This window comes from Acomys minous, assembly GCF_964271855.1.
Source record: "Acomys minous genome assembly, chromosome: 3".
NCBI classification, from domain to species: Eukaryota; Metazoa; Chordata; class Mammalia; order Rodentia; family Muridae; genus Acomys; species Acomys minous.
Genome location: NC_140485.1, coordinates 75,533,448 through 75,546,212, shown reverse-complemented (window position 1 = coordinate 75,546,212; position 12,765 = coordinate 75,533,448). Strand labels below are relative to the sequence as shown.

Genomic DNA, 12,765 nt, shown 5'->3' with positions numbered 1-12,765 from the left:
AGTCTCTCCCCCACCCCCCACCCCCCGACCTCCTCTTTCTCCCAGATCCACCTCAGAAAAGAGCAAGCCTTCCAGGGACGTCAACTGAATACAGCATAACAAGCTATTAATAAGACCAGGCACATCTTTTCACATCAAAGCTGGATGAGGCAACCCAGTAGGAGGAAAAGGGTCCCAAAGGCAGGCGAAAGAGTCAGACAGCTCCCACTCCCATTGTTAGGAGTCTTACAAGAATGCCAGCTTACACAACCATAACATGTATGCAGAGGACCTGGCTCTGACCCATGCGGGCTTCCTGATCTCTGTGAGGTCAGTTCAGTTGATTCTGTGGGTATTCTTGTGGTGTCCTTGATCTCTCTCTGCCTCCTCCTTCCTCTCTCTCCTCCTCAGGACTCCCAAAGCTTTGCCTAATATTTGGCTGTGGGTCTCTGCATCTGTTCCCATCAGTTGCTCAATGAAGCCTCTCTGTTCTCTCTGATGATGATTATGCTAGGCTCTGGTCCCAGTACATCCTTCAGGCTTGACAAACTGCAGGTCAGAGGTTTTATTTTTGGCTGGGTTAGCGTTCCAATCCTTCCTCTTGAGACCCGGCCTGATTACAGAGGATAGTCGGTAGCCTTGGCTGTTCTGGGCTCACTTTGTAGACCAGGCTGGCCTTGAACTCACAGAGATCCTCCTGTCTCTGCTTCTCCAAGTGCTGAGATTACAGGCATGCACCACTGCCCCCAGCTATATATAGCTTCTTAAACTTGATCAAGGTGGAAGAGAAAGCTTCGCCAGTACTTAAGGTGGATTATTGCAGTCGGAAAGGGGCATCATGGGGTCTTACAGTAGAGGAGAGGTTGGATTCAGGACCGACTAACAAGAACACAAGGCGTTGTATAGCTAACGAGTGGGCAAGGTCAGTAGATGAAATAAATGCAGCTGTAAGAAGGGTTTTGTGGTGAAACAGGTGAGAGATATTGTTGGGTCTGGAGCCGAGGCTTGTTCCCGTCTCAGGTCCGGTGAAGCTGCGAGGCGCCGAAGGGACAGCTGCTGTCGGAGCTATCGGTCTTGGGGTCGGTGAGCGGGACAGAGCGTGAATTTCTAAACTCTGTACTGGTGTGTTCCTCGAGTCCTGCGTCCACCCGGCCGCGAGTTTCCCTCCCATGCCCACCTGTTGCTCGGAGGCCCGCTGCGAATGAATGGAAACCAGCAATTGGATGCTTATAACCAAGATAGGCAGGATTTCAACCAGCACTTCTCCCAGATCGTCAAGGTGCTGACTGAGGATGGGATAGGACACCCAGAGACGGGGGGTGCCATTACCAGGCTCAAGGAGGTCCTGGAGTACAATGCCGTAGGGGGCAAGTACAATCGGGGTCTGACTGTGCTGCAGACATTCCGGGAGCTGGTGCAGCCGAAGAAGCAGGAAGCTGAGAGCCTTCAGGGGGCGCTGACCGTGGGCTGGTGTGTAGAGCTGCTCCAGGCCTTCTTCCTCATGTCAGACGACATCATGGATTCTTCGCTCACTCGCCGGGGGCAGATCTGCTGGTACCAGAAGCCAGGTATAGGCTTGGACGCCATCAACGATGCTCTGCTTCTGGAAGCCTGTGTCTACCGCCTGCTCAAGTTCTACTGCAGGGAGCAGCCCTACTACCTGAGCCTGCTGGAGCTCTTTCTGCAGAGTTCTTACCGGACTGAGATTGGGCAGACGCTTGACCTCGTCACAGCACCCCAGGGCCATGTGGATCTTGGTAGATACACAGAAAAGAGGTACAAAGCTATTGTCAAGTACAAGACCGCATTCTACTCCTTCTACCTCCCTGTCGCGGCTGCCATGTACATGGCAGGCATTGATGGGGAGAAGGAACACGCCAGTGCCTTGAAGATCCTGCTGGAGATGGGCGAGTTCTTTCAGATCCAGGACGACTACCTTGATCTCTTTGGAGACCCCAGTGTGACTGGAAAGGTTGGCACTGACATCCAGGACAACAAATGCAGCTGGCTGGTGGTTCAGTGTCTGCAGCGAGCCACTCCACAGCAGCGCCAGATCTTAGAGGAGAATTATGGACAGAAGGACCCAGAGAAGGTGGCGCGGGTGAAAGCACTGTATGAGGCTTTGGATCTGCAGGCTGTGTTCTTCAAGTACGAGGAAGAGAGTTACAACCGCCTCAAGAGCCTCATCGATGAGCACTCGGCGCCCCTGCCCCCTACCATCTTCTTGGAACTAGCAAAAAAGATCTACAAGAGGAGAAAGTGACCTCCGAGATTGCCATTGCCGAGCCTGGGAGGGAGGGATCTCAATAAATTATTGTTAAAAAAAAAAAAAAAAAAGAAGGGTTTTGCATCAGAGACGCCTGGCAGGAATGTTAAGGTAAGTGCTGAGTAAGGGAAGTCGGGAGCACGGTCTGGGGGATCATCAAGATGAAAGGACTGCCAAACTGAACAAAATGGTGCCATGCTCTGAGGTGAAGGCCAAAGCTTAAAGCCTTCCCTGGTCAGAAGGTCTCAGGGGGAGGCAGAACCATATTCCTCAAGGCTGAAGAGGTTTGGAAGAGCAAGGTTCCCCACTGTGTGGCTCTGGCCCAGTCATCATGCGGGCAGCCAACTCCCCGTTTCCTCTTATCTCAATGACTCTGGCACAGGAGTCAAGGCTTTGGCACACTCTGTCTGTCACCAGCCCTGGAAGTGGTAAGACTTCATGAAGCATGCATATGTGTCTATGTCCATAGGGCGCTTGCAAAGCACTGAGCCGACTTGCCAAGGAGTCCATAGCAAAGTAACAAAAATGTATCCAGACCTCCTCTCAAGACTGTTCCTTAGAGTGGCCATCCATAGACCTACGGTGGCTAGTTGAAAATATAAACGTCTGACCTTTACCATAGAATCAGTCCTCAGATTGTTCAGGGTTCTGGGATTCAAAGGGAATAACTTGCACCAGCGATCCCCCACTGCCTGCACTTGGCAGAGTTGAAGCAGCCATGGTGCTAGGAGGTCCAGGATTGAAGTCTTCCTATTCTTTGGGAGGGACACAAGCTTGGGACATGTCCAGTGTCCTGCTGGGACCTCAGAGACCTGGAGGGAAGGGGCCCTTTGCAGCTGCAGACACAGATGGATTTCTCGGTGGCTTTCTCCTTAGGCAGTACTCTGTCCAGCAAGCCAGCCAGCATTTTCATTGTTGTGGAGAGCAGCGGCCACTGCCAGTGTATGGGAAATGTGACCCCTGAAGCTTGTTTGAGTCATTGTGACCTGCTTTTATTCTGAGCAGCCCCTGGGGTTCTGTTTGCAAGTCAGGCCAGAGGCACTGGGGCCAGGCTCCACCATTTCCTCTGGTTGGAGGCAGAAGGAGCACCAGTTGACCTTTCCCCTGCTTTGCTCTAGCCTTGTTAATGCTGCAGTTTGTGTCCTTTGCTCTCTCTTTACAATCCCCCAGAGCTCCTGGTGGGTTTCAGGGCAGACAAACTCTTCACTGTTAAGTGGCTCTGAGCACACAGGCAGGAAACACACACTAGCTCTCCTCTTGGCAGCACCAAGTTCAAAGCCCGTGGAGACTTGTCATTGGTAATCTATGCCATTACTGCTGTGGGTTGTGGCCTTCTTGTCTAGGTCACATGTCAGCTAATGACATAGCTAGATTCCATCATGGACATTCCACTGAGTGAGCCAGTTCTGGGTCTTTCGGGTCCCCTAGGGGAATGGGACACACCAGCAGCGACCTCCTTCACACTTCTCTGAGATCCAGGCAAGGCCGGTTTTTCTCACCTAGCCCTTTCCTCTCTCAAACTGGTGGACCAGAAAATCCGTCCCAAACTAATAAACATCAGGGATTACTTGAATAGTAGTTATCACGCACGGATGCCTGAAGATTCCTCCTTCTGTTTCTTCAGTTAAAAAGTGATTTAATGATGGCTCATTCTTAGGGACCTCCAAATAAAATAGGCCATAACCTCTAGGCGTTGTACTGTTCCTTCTGCCTCACCCTAACCCCCTACTCAACCTCGATACTGATGCTTTTTCCTTATCTTTTTGGCTGCACCGACTTCTCGTTTGTGGGCACTTACCATGCTGACATAGGCATTCGTTTTCCAAGCTTGAATGATAGAAACAGCTTGCCATTTTTTTTGCTCCATCTTCACTCCTGCCCACCCCAGGTCTCTTTCCTGCAAAGCAACCAGTTTTCCCACATGAATTTGATTAGGTCATGCCCAGCTGAAGGCCCTTCAGAACCTTTAGTGACTCTAGCATGGCAAGGCCTCCTCGTGGTGGAGCTCCCACGGGGCTGGGAGCCTCTTTCGCTATCTCCTGTGTCCTTCTGTAATGTAGCCAGACATCTTACATCCCTTCCCCTTCCTTGGTCAGCTAGCCTTATAGCTCTCACCTGGCAAGCTTGCTTCCCCCATTTTTCAGGCACGATGACTGACCACTCCTAGCCACCACAAACCCCTGTCACCCAAATATTTTTTCGTATGACTAAATAGTGTCTGCCTCCTCTAGCCTATGATCCACAGGAGGGCAGAGAGCCCCTCCCCTTAGCTCCTTCATCCCCTGGCCCTGCTCATCACTGTGTCAAGATAGAATTTCCAAGTAGATTCAGATCAAGCTAGAAAGTGTGATCACCTTGTATCTACTGAATGAATGTGGATGCGCATAAAAGAGTAGCATCTGCATTTAAGGAGTTGATTGTGGAATAGAAAAAGGTAAAATTTCGCTTTCCTATCCTTGCTAGTGGAGTCTTAGGGATGTGTGTGTGTGTGTGTGTGTGTGTGTGTGTGTGTGTGTGTGTGTTGTGTATGTGTGAAAATGAATAGCTCACAAACTTGCCCTGGGGGCTGCAGGGGCCACCAGGTCACCAAGAGCATGTGGCTTGTGCTCTGAAGCGATTAGCCTGACTTGAGTTGCATTGGATTCTGTTAAAACGTGTGCCGATTGCTGCGGAAACTGTTTGCATGTAATCAATCTTCAGCCACAGAGAGATGTCAGGACAAGAGGGCATGTCATGCCGGGTGTTATAAACACTGGTTAGAGCCAGCCTCGTCCCACATACCAGATGCCAGAGTGCCTGGGCCTGTTCGGCCTTTCCTCAAGCAGCATGCTATTCCTGGTGAGTCCCTGGTGCAAGGTCAAAATCTTACATTCCTCCTTGGAGCCCGGGGAACAGAAGTCTGCAGGGCAGGCAGCCTCCTGCTGTGGTCTTGTCTATATTGAGGGAAGGTCCCACATTTTGGCCCAGGGAACTTGGTGTGGAAGTTTGGTCCATAAACGTCTCAGCTTCTCTACACCTTAGACCTGTAAATTGGGATGGGACTGGTTCCTAACCATCAGGTGATTTGAAGGAGCATCAGGGACAGTCTTTACACAACTATGAAACAACCCCAGAGGTGCAGTAATTTCACCATAAGTGATATCCTTAGGCAGACTCCATTGAGGATACTGGAGTGGACGGCTAATCGAGCTACCTCTGGCTAGTGACTGTCAGCTTCCGTTGATACCAAGGTCATTTGGGGGGAGTTGTTAAAAGAAATATAAAGTTCCCAGGATCACTGAATCAGTTACCCTGGGACTTGTCCTCAGATGAATTTTTTCAAACCCTTTGCATGATTGTGCCCAGAAGTCCCATGGTGAAACTTGAGTAAGTACTTTCAAGGTGTCAAGCCCCCTCCACTACACGCTGCCCTTGGCTCCTCTGTCTACTTAAAATCAGGTGGGGGAAGAAACTGGGTAGCTCCAATGTTTACCTTCAAATCCATTTGCATTTCTGAAATCAGTGTGTTGCCATTAGCCAAACAAAGCAGCCTTCCTTGCTTTTGCTTATTCGTTCTGTGCCCTTGTCCACATGTGAACGTGCACTTTAAATATAAAATCGGGACTTGCTGCCGACCCATTTCTCCAGGTTCATATTTTATAAGCGTGCTGCTGCTCCTGTTCTATTGGGAAATTTTCAGTTGCTATTGCATAAAATCTCAAGTGACTGCCCCCCCCCGCACCCCCGCACCCCGCAATGCACACACATAAACCATAACTCTATTTTGGGATGTGTAGGTTGCTAACAAGTGTTTTTCCTATTATAAATAATGTTGTGATGTATATTTTTAAATGCATAGATCTTCTATATTTAGTAATTTTACTTTGAATATATTCCCAGAATTGTTACTAGTAAGCTAAGTGTATGAGACTTTTATTGTCCTGGTGATCTCTTGCCAAGTTATTTCCTGAATAAATGATGCCAAAATATATCCTGCCAACATGTAATTAATGACAGTTTCATGGCCTCCTTGCCAGCACAGAGTATTAACATTTTATTTTATATTAGTACTAATTTAATAGTTACACGTGGCATTCATAGCTAATTTATTTGCATTTAAAGTGTATGTATATAGCATGCCCACTCTCCACATGCTACAGAAACGTCTTACATGCTGGTATTTCCCTGAATTTGATGGATATAGATTTCTGTTCTTTGGAGTACCATTATCGGGTTTATGTCAGAAATTGTGTCAGGTAAAAAGGATGCCCATTGTGTTCTCTCCCCAGACGCCTGCTTTATCTTAAAGTCCCAAGGAAGGGGAGGTGCTGAGATGACCACTGAAGGGGGTGCACAGACCTCTCTGCACTTCTAGGTCATGCCCTGGGGTACGAACTTCTCGCCTGCCTTCCCCCGGCTCCTGCTCCATTTCACTCCACATCCACTTCAACCAACTGAAGTGGAAGTATATGGTTTCTTTAAAAACTTAGTTGTGTCACATGAATATGTTTTTTTTTTAATTTGGTTCTAAGTGTGGGATGTGGGAATGTTTTTTTCCCCCCACTGTTGAAAACAGACTCGTGATCTTCATTAGCTGAAAACAGACTCGCGTGAGGGCACACGTTGTTTTGATGGAAGCTGTCTCGTGTGAGGGGCATGGTTTTTGCTGGCTGGAAAACATCCTGGTGCGGACTCTGAGAAGGGAGACACAGAACCCTATGGACAGGGAGACAACACTTTTGCGTTGCTAAGCGTTGCAATGGTTCATATTGCTTCCCTGGTCTTTGTTTTTCCTACACTTCACTTTGCAGATGGACAATCTCTGGCAGAGTCCGGATGCTTCCTCTGACTCATGCCAATTCGACAGACTCTTGCTGTTTCTACTAAGTCATGTTGCTGCTGCTATTTGCTGTATGCTGGGCTGCTGGTGTCCTGACAATGAAGACTGGACTCTCCCCCAAGGCACTGCGTATAAAAAGGTTCACAACTCCCTTTTACACTAACATTCTTTCTCCCCTACCTCAGGTTGTTGGGTTGGAAGGGAAGTGGAAGCACTTAAGAGCCCTAAATAAAGTCGTTTTTTTTTTTTTTAAATAAACCTACAAACAATCCCTTGGCATAGGGAGCCTTACATTTCATTCTTTCCCTTCTTTTGTTAATTACTAAAGTTATAATTATTGTATTTAGTTACCTTAGTAAAGCAAAGTATTTATCGTATCATATGTAGGTAAAAGGCTTCAATATAAGGGGAGGGATCTCTATGACAGCTGGTCTTTGAGGACCTTGTAACCAGCAGGAGAAGATATTACAACAGACAACTTCATTTATCACTTTCTCCTAATCCCTCAGAAGTTACCCCACAAGGGCCTTCTTTCTGTTTTATGGTGCTTGGCTAAGACATGCTGTTTCCCCTACCTGGGTTCCTCTCTGGTCTGGCACCCCATAATCCATCAGTACCCAGGCATCATCTTCTCAGAAGGAACTCTGGGAACCATGATTAAAATGCCCCTGATCTCCCTTCTCACCATGCTGCGCACTGCTTTTCCCAGCTCTCTCCCTCCACTCCACGGGACACTGCTTACTGTCTCCACGGGAAGAAAGATACGTGAAGAGGGCGCTCTGTCTGTTTTGCTCAGTGGTGTAGACGGAGCCCCCTGATGTATTTACAGCGACTCAAACAACAACTGAATGAGTTGACCAGACTTTGTTTTGATTTCTGCATGAGGAAAAGGCTTCTGGAAAAGCTGTGGACATCTGTTGGCTGAATTCAGGGGATATCAGGGGACAGAGAGTGGGAAAGGAAGGAAGCCTTCTCTGGGGCCCCAGAATACTCCTACTCCTTGCACTAGAATTGGCAGTAGCATCTTAGTACCGAGTCTTCAAGTGTCTATGGTGGGAAACTCCAAATCCCCTTGACAAAGTGAAAATGGCTCCACCTCTTCACTGACTTTTGGAGAGGCTTGAATGAGGCTTTGATGGTAGAAGAGTCAGCCAGGTAGCCCGTGGTTGTCTCTCTGCACAATTCGTATCATTATGAACTTTAATCTCGCGAATTAGTTCACTTCGTCAAGATCTGATTGAAGGCTTTGTTTATCTGTCTCTGTGGTCTGCCTTCTACGCAAGCGTCAGGAATAATAGGGAGCAAGATGTGTGTCTGGCTTGTCTAGCTCCTAAGGAGGCCAGCCATAAATAAAACACGTAGGGCTTTCTGGGGGAGGGTGCAGAGGGACAGGCTCTGAGTGAGAACCGGGTGATGGATGAAGACAGGAGAGTGCTTTCTTAAGTGAAGCAGGAAACATTTTCTTCTGCGGGCTGGGCTGCAGAGCTGGGTTGTCCTGCTGGCCCAGCCTGGTACTGGTGAAGGGAGAAGCCAGAGCAGCAAGGGAACAGATGTAACCCCAGTCCCCAAGGTAATCACCCTGTCTGCTCTATCCCTTAACCAGACCTCTCTGGGGAGAAAAGAAAGATGATTTATGCCTCTATAAGTCTTTTCAAAACCAGTTCTAACAGATATTCATGTTTATATGCAATTGACCAATAATTTCATGAATTTTCAGCAACTTACAGAGGAATCTGGTCCATGCCTACCCCTGTCTTTACCTTGACTGGGTTTCAGCTCTTTGGGTGTATTATAGAGTTGGAACATAACATCAGATGCTAACTTCTATCTCCATTGGAAGACACTGCTAAGGGAGCATAGGTCTACACCCAAAAGACAGTCTGGACGTTATAGCTCCAGAAAAGCAGTTTTCACAGGTGACACAGAAGAATTTTAATTTAATCATCACCCCAGGAACACATGCTTCTTTCAATATGAAGTTCTTTGCAGATTATGGCTAAAAAAAGAAAGGGGAAAACAAAACAAAACAAAAATACACATCAAAATGAACTGCTATAGGACATGACCATCTGAAATTTCATCATAGCTGAAATAGTGAGGGTAAACAGAACAGTGCTCCCTTCATACTATGGGGGGGGTGTGATATGGATTTCTGGAAGTGTAATGATCAATCAGAGTAAATCTCTGAAGACACTAGCAAGCTTCCAGCCCATCGAAACTGTTTAAGGTTGCAAGTGCCCCTCACCAATAAAGCAGAGAGATTTCATTTATTTATCTATTTATTTCATCTCTTTATACAATGGAATACAACCCACAATGTCAATGACAATGAACCCAAAAGTTCGCCAGTGCTAGACGAGACTCAAAGAGGTCTTTCCCTGTGATTCTACTAATGTAAGGGACAACGGGCAGCATTTCACTGTGGTGGTAGACATGAGGGTGACAGGTGCCCGAAGACGAGGAGCCTGAGAGGGGATTCCAGGAGGCTTCTGGAAGGTAGTGATGCTTTTTTGTTGAGTGATGTTGGCTCATGACTGTCCCCATCAAGGTCCCTCTGCACTTGCGATAAGAGCACATTGGTTCATTGTTCTCAAAGGCTACAGAGAAGTCCCATCATTCTGGCTTCCTTCTCTTTTTAACCTTAGCATGTTCCTTAGCCTCCTGGGCCCATCGCACATCCCTGAGATATCCAATAGCCATGCCTCATGCTGAGCAGTAGAGAGAATCAGAGGATGCCACATTCCTTGGTTTGAGTTGTTTTGCCACCATGTGAGTGGGGTCTGTGGTCACAGGCAGATCTCAACATAACTGTGAGCTTCTATTTCTTCGGTTGGGTCTTGAGGGTGAGACTTCTACTGTCTTCCCCAAGATGCCATTCATCAAGCTGTCTTCATCTGGCTCAGATGAAGTGACCTACAGCAAACACGGCAAGAGACTGTGAGCAAGTGGTTTCAGGAGAGTCTCTGGAGAACAGAGAACCTTGAGCCATGGTTCTAGGTTTTTCTGGCCTCTAAGGGGGCAGGACTGATTCTAAAATCATTGCAGGCCCTTAATTCCTTACTTAAAGTCACCAAACAAATGAGACAGTTCATCAGCTGCCTCTTAACCCAATCAACGTCCCACACCTTCTGGCATGGAAGAGCATCCTAAAATCAAAACCAAGAGGCAAGCATCCTCCAAGTTTGTGACTTGTATGTGGTGTGATGGATGAGAGAGAGAGAGAGAGAGAGAGAGAGAGAGAGAGAGAGAGAGAGAGAGAGAGTGTGTGTGTGTGTGTGTGTGTGTGTGTGTGTGTGTGTTTGTGTGTGTACATGCATGCTGGTATTCATGAAAGTGAGAGGTTGAAATTTGGTATCTTCCTCAATTACTTGACACTTTATTTTTTGAGACAGGACTCTCATTGAATCTGGAGCTGCCTGACTTGGTGAAACTGTGTAGACAGGAAGCCCCAGAGACCCTCTTATCTATGTCCTCAAAGATGAGAATGCAGGTATAAATTACTGCTCCTGTCTTTCTTTTATTGTGTATTCTGAGAATCCAAACTCTTCATGTATGTCTTACATGCATGTGGGCCAGCACTTTGCCAACTGAATTATCTCCTGAGCTCCAGAAACCCCAAAATTTTGGGGAGAAATGTGTGTTCAATCAAAAGGTAATTGGTGCCTCCCACATCATAAATCCGTTGAAGACATACTTGAAGGAAGCATTAAAACACATTAATAAAGCAGGACTCTTGAGGACAGCGAGGAAGAAAATCTCTCAGCCCCAGAAACCCAAGGGGTTAATTCTCCCTTATGGCTGAGGAAATGCCAACAAGCCTTTGGCAGCCTCCCTCCTTCTTTATATAACACTTTCAAAAGTTGAAGCTGGGATCGGCCAGTAATGTTTTTAATTTGTGTGTGGTTGGGAGGAGGCCAGGATTTAATCGAAATCATTAGAATGGCTTTGCTTGGAGTAACTGTGCAGTAGAGCCGGGCAGTCAGGTAGCCGTGGGCTAATTAAAAGAAATATCTAAGGTCGTCATCATCGCTTGAGTTAGTCCAGACATCAGGTTTTAGAGCAGAAAGGGTGGAATTAAACAATGTTTTCTTTGCTGAAATAAAATTGTGCACAGGTACTATTCTATTACACCCCAATTTTCTCTCTTCCCATTCACCCAATAAAAGCAGCTAGGGCTCCCTGTTTATTTAACAGGGTGGGCGCAGAGCTCTGGGAATCTGCTATTTCTCAGCCAACCCAGGTGTTTAAGGTTTCTTCTCTTATTCTTCCCCTGGCTGTGGGTGGTCTAGACTGTCCCACCTTCCAGAATTACACATCTGCACACAGATGTGTGTAGAGAATATTCCACCTGCCCTACTTTGCCAGAATAACAGGAGGACAAGGCTCTAGGCCCTCTGAGCCTTGTCTTTGAGGAAAATATGCAAAACCAAACACAGACCTTAGCATTTCTATGCTTGCCCTCCTCTCTGTTCTCTTTCTGGGTGGGTGGGGTGGGGTGATGTGTTCCAAGGCCCCACAAAACAGATGGTCAAGACTAGAAGTCATGTCCCCTAAAGAATGAATAATTCAAGTAAAGAAGAGCACATCTGTGAAGCCGAGATAGCCACCTGACTTATTTATATGTTCTAAACACTTACATATATCACGGGACCAGGCATATGCCAGGCCAGTTTATTCACTCAGTCAACAAGGTTCATTTACAACTACGAACCGCCCATTTCTTTTCTTCTGAATCACTATAAGGCCCACTGCTGTGGTCTGTAATGAAGATGAGAGAAAGAGGTGAGGTGCCTCAGCTGAGGCTCAGTTAGTGAGACGTGGGGGTAGAAAAACTTCTGCTAGAGATGTGTAGAAAGGTTTGTTGGAGAAGATCACATCATTTTGTTGGACCAAGACATCGTCTTGCTTTCCTCTGGTGTTCAAGTGAAAACCGTCGCAGCTGTCCCAGATACACTGTGATTCAATCCTATCTTATGCTTTAGTCTTTCAATCTTTCATCTCTGGAAAACAGGGTGTCAAAGATGACTGTGATCATGTCTTAGAACAGATACAACCAAAGAAGTCAGGCCCACAGTGCCTTGCATTTAATGAATGTTCCATCGTTGCGTGTGTGTGTGGGGGGGGGGGCACAGAGACTCAAAGTATGTCTCACATAGGCTCTATTGTAATCTGTTCTATGTTCCAGAAAAAAATGAGTTGAGAGAAATCAAAGCCACAGTTAGTTCACCCACACACAGATAGGATGTGGTACAGCATAACTCTGCATGAAAACAGAGCCAACACAGAAGACCCACATGATCAGGAGAAGACATGATTCAGTCTATAAGGCAGATGAGGATGGGATGAAGCACAAAGGGAAGATGGTTCACCAAGGGGAGGATGGTTGGATGTGAATGTCCTAGAGGTTCTCATCTGGCACAGTGCTGTAACCCATCAATACAGGTCTTCATGTTGCGATGACTCCCAACCGTAAAATTTTCTCGTTGCTACTTCACAATTGTCATTTTGTTATTGTTATGAGTTGTAATGTAACTATCTGATATGTGACCACCAATGGGGTTGCACTCCACAGGTTGGGAACCACTGTTAGAGGAAAGGATAGGTGACTGAATTAAAGGCGTCTGCTGCTCTTGGAGAAGAGGGACATCTTCATGGGATGGGGCAAATCATGGTGTACCTTTTTAATGTGTGATGAGGAAAT

General features: G+C 47.0%; 1 protein-coding gene across 1 annotated transcript; it reads left to right on the top strand.

Moving 5' to 3' along the window:
- The first annotated feature begins 946 nt into the window (after positions 1 to 946).
- LOC311594583 (farnesyl pyrophosphate synthase-like) lies at positions 947 to 2,319 on the top strand. Its single transcript, XM_084776406.1, has one exon. It carries the CDS (start codon positions 1,181 to 1,183, stop codon positions 2,240 to 2,242), a length of 1,062 nt encoding a protein of 353 aa, XP_084632532.1. The 5' UTR covers positions 947 to 1,180; the 3' UTR covers positions 2,243 to 2,319.
- Positions 2,320 to 12,765: the final 10,446 nt, after the last annotated feature.

Coding starts and splice junctions, on each gene's coding strand:
- LOC311594583 (XM_084776406.1), top strand. CDS start 1,181: ATGAATGGAAACCAGCAATTGGATGCTTATAACCAAGATAGGCAGGAT.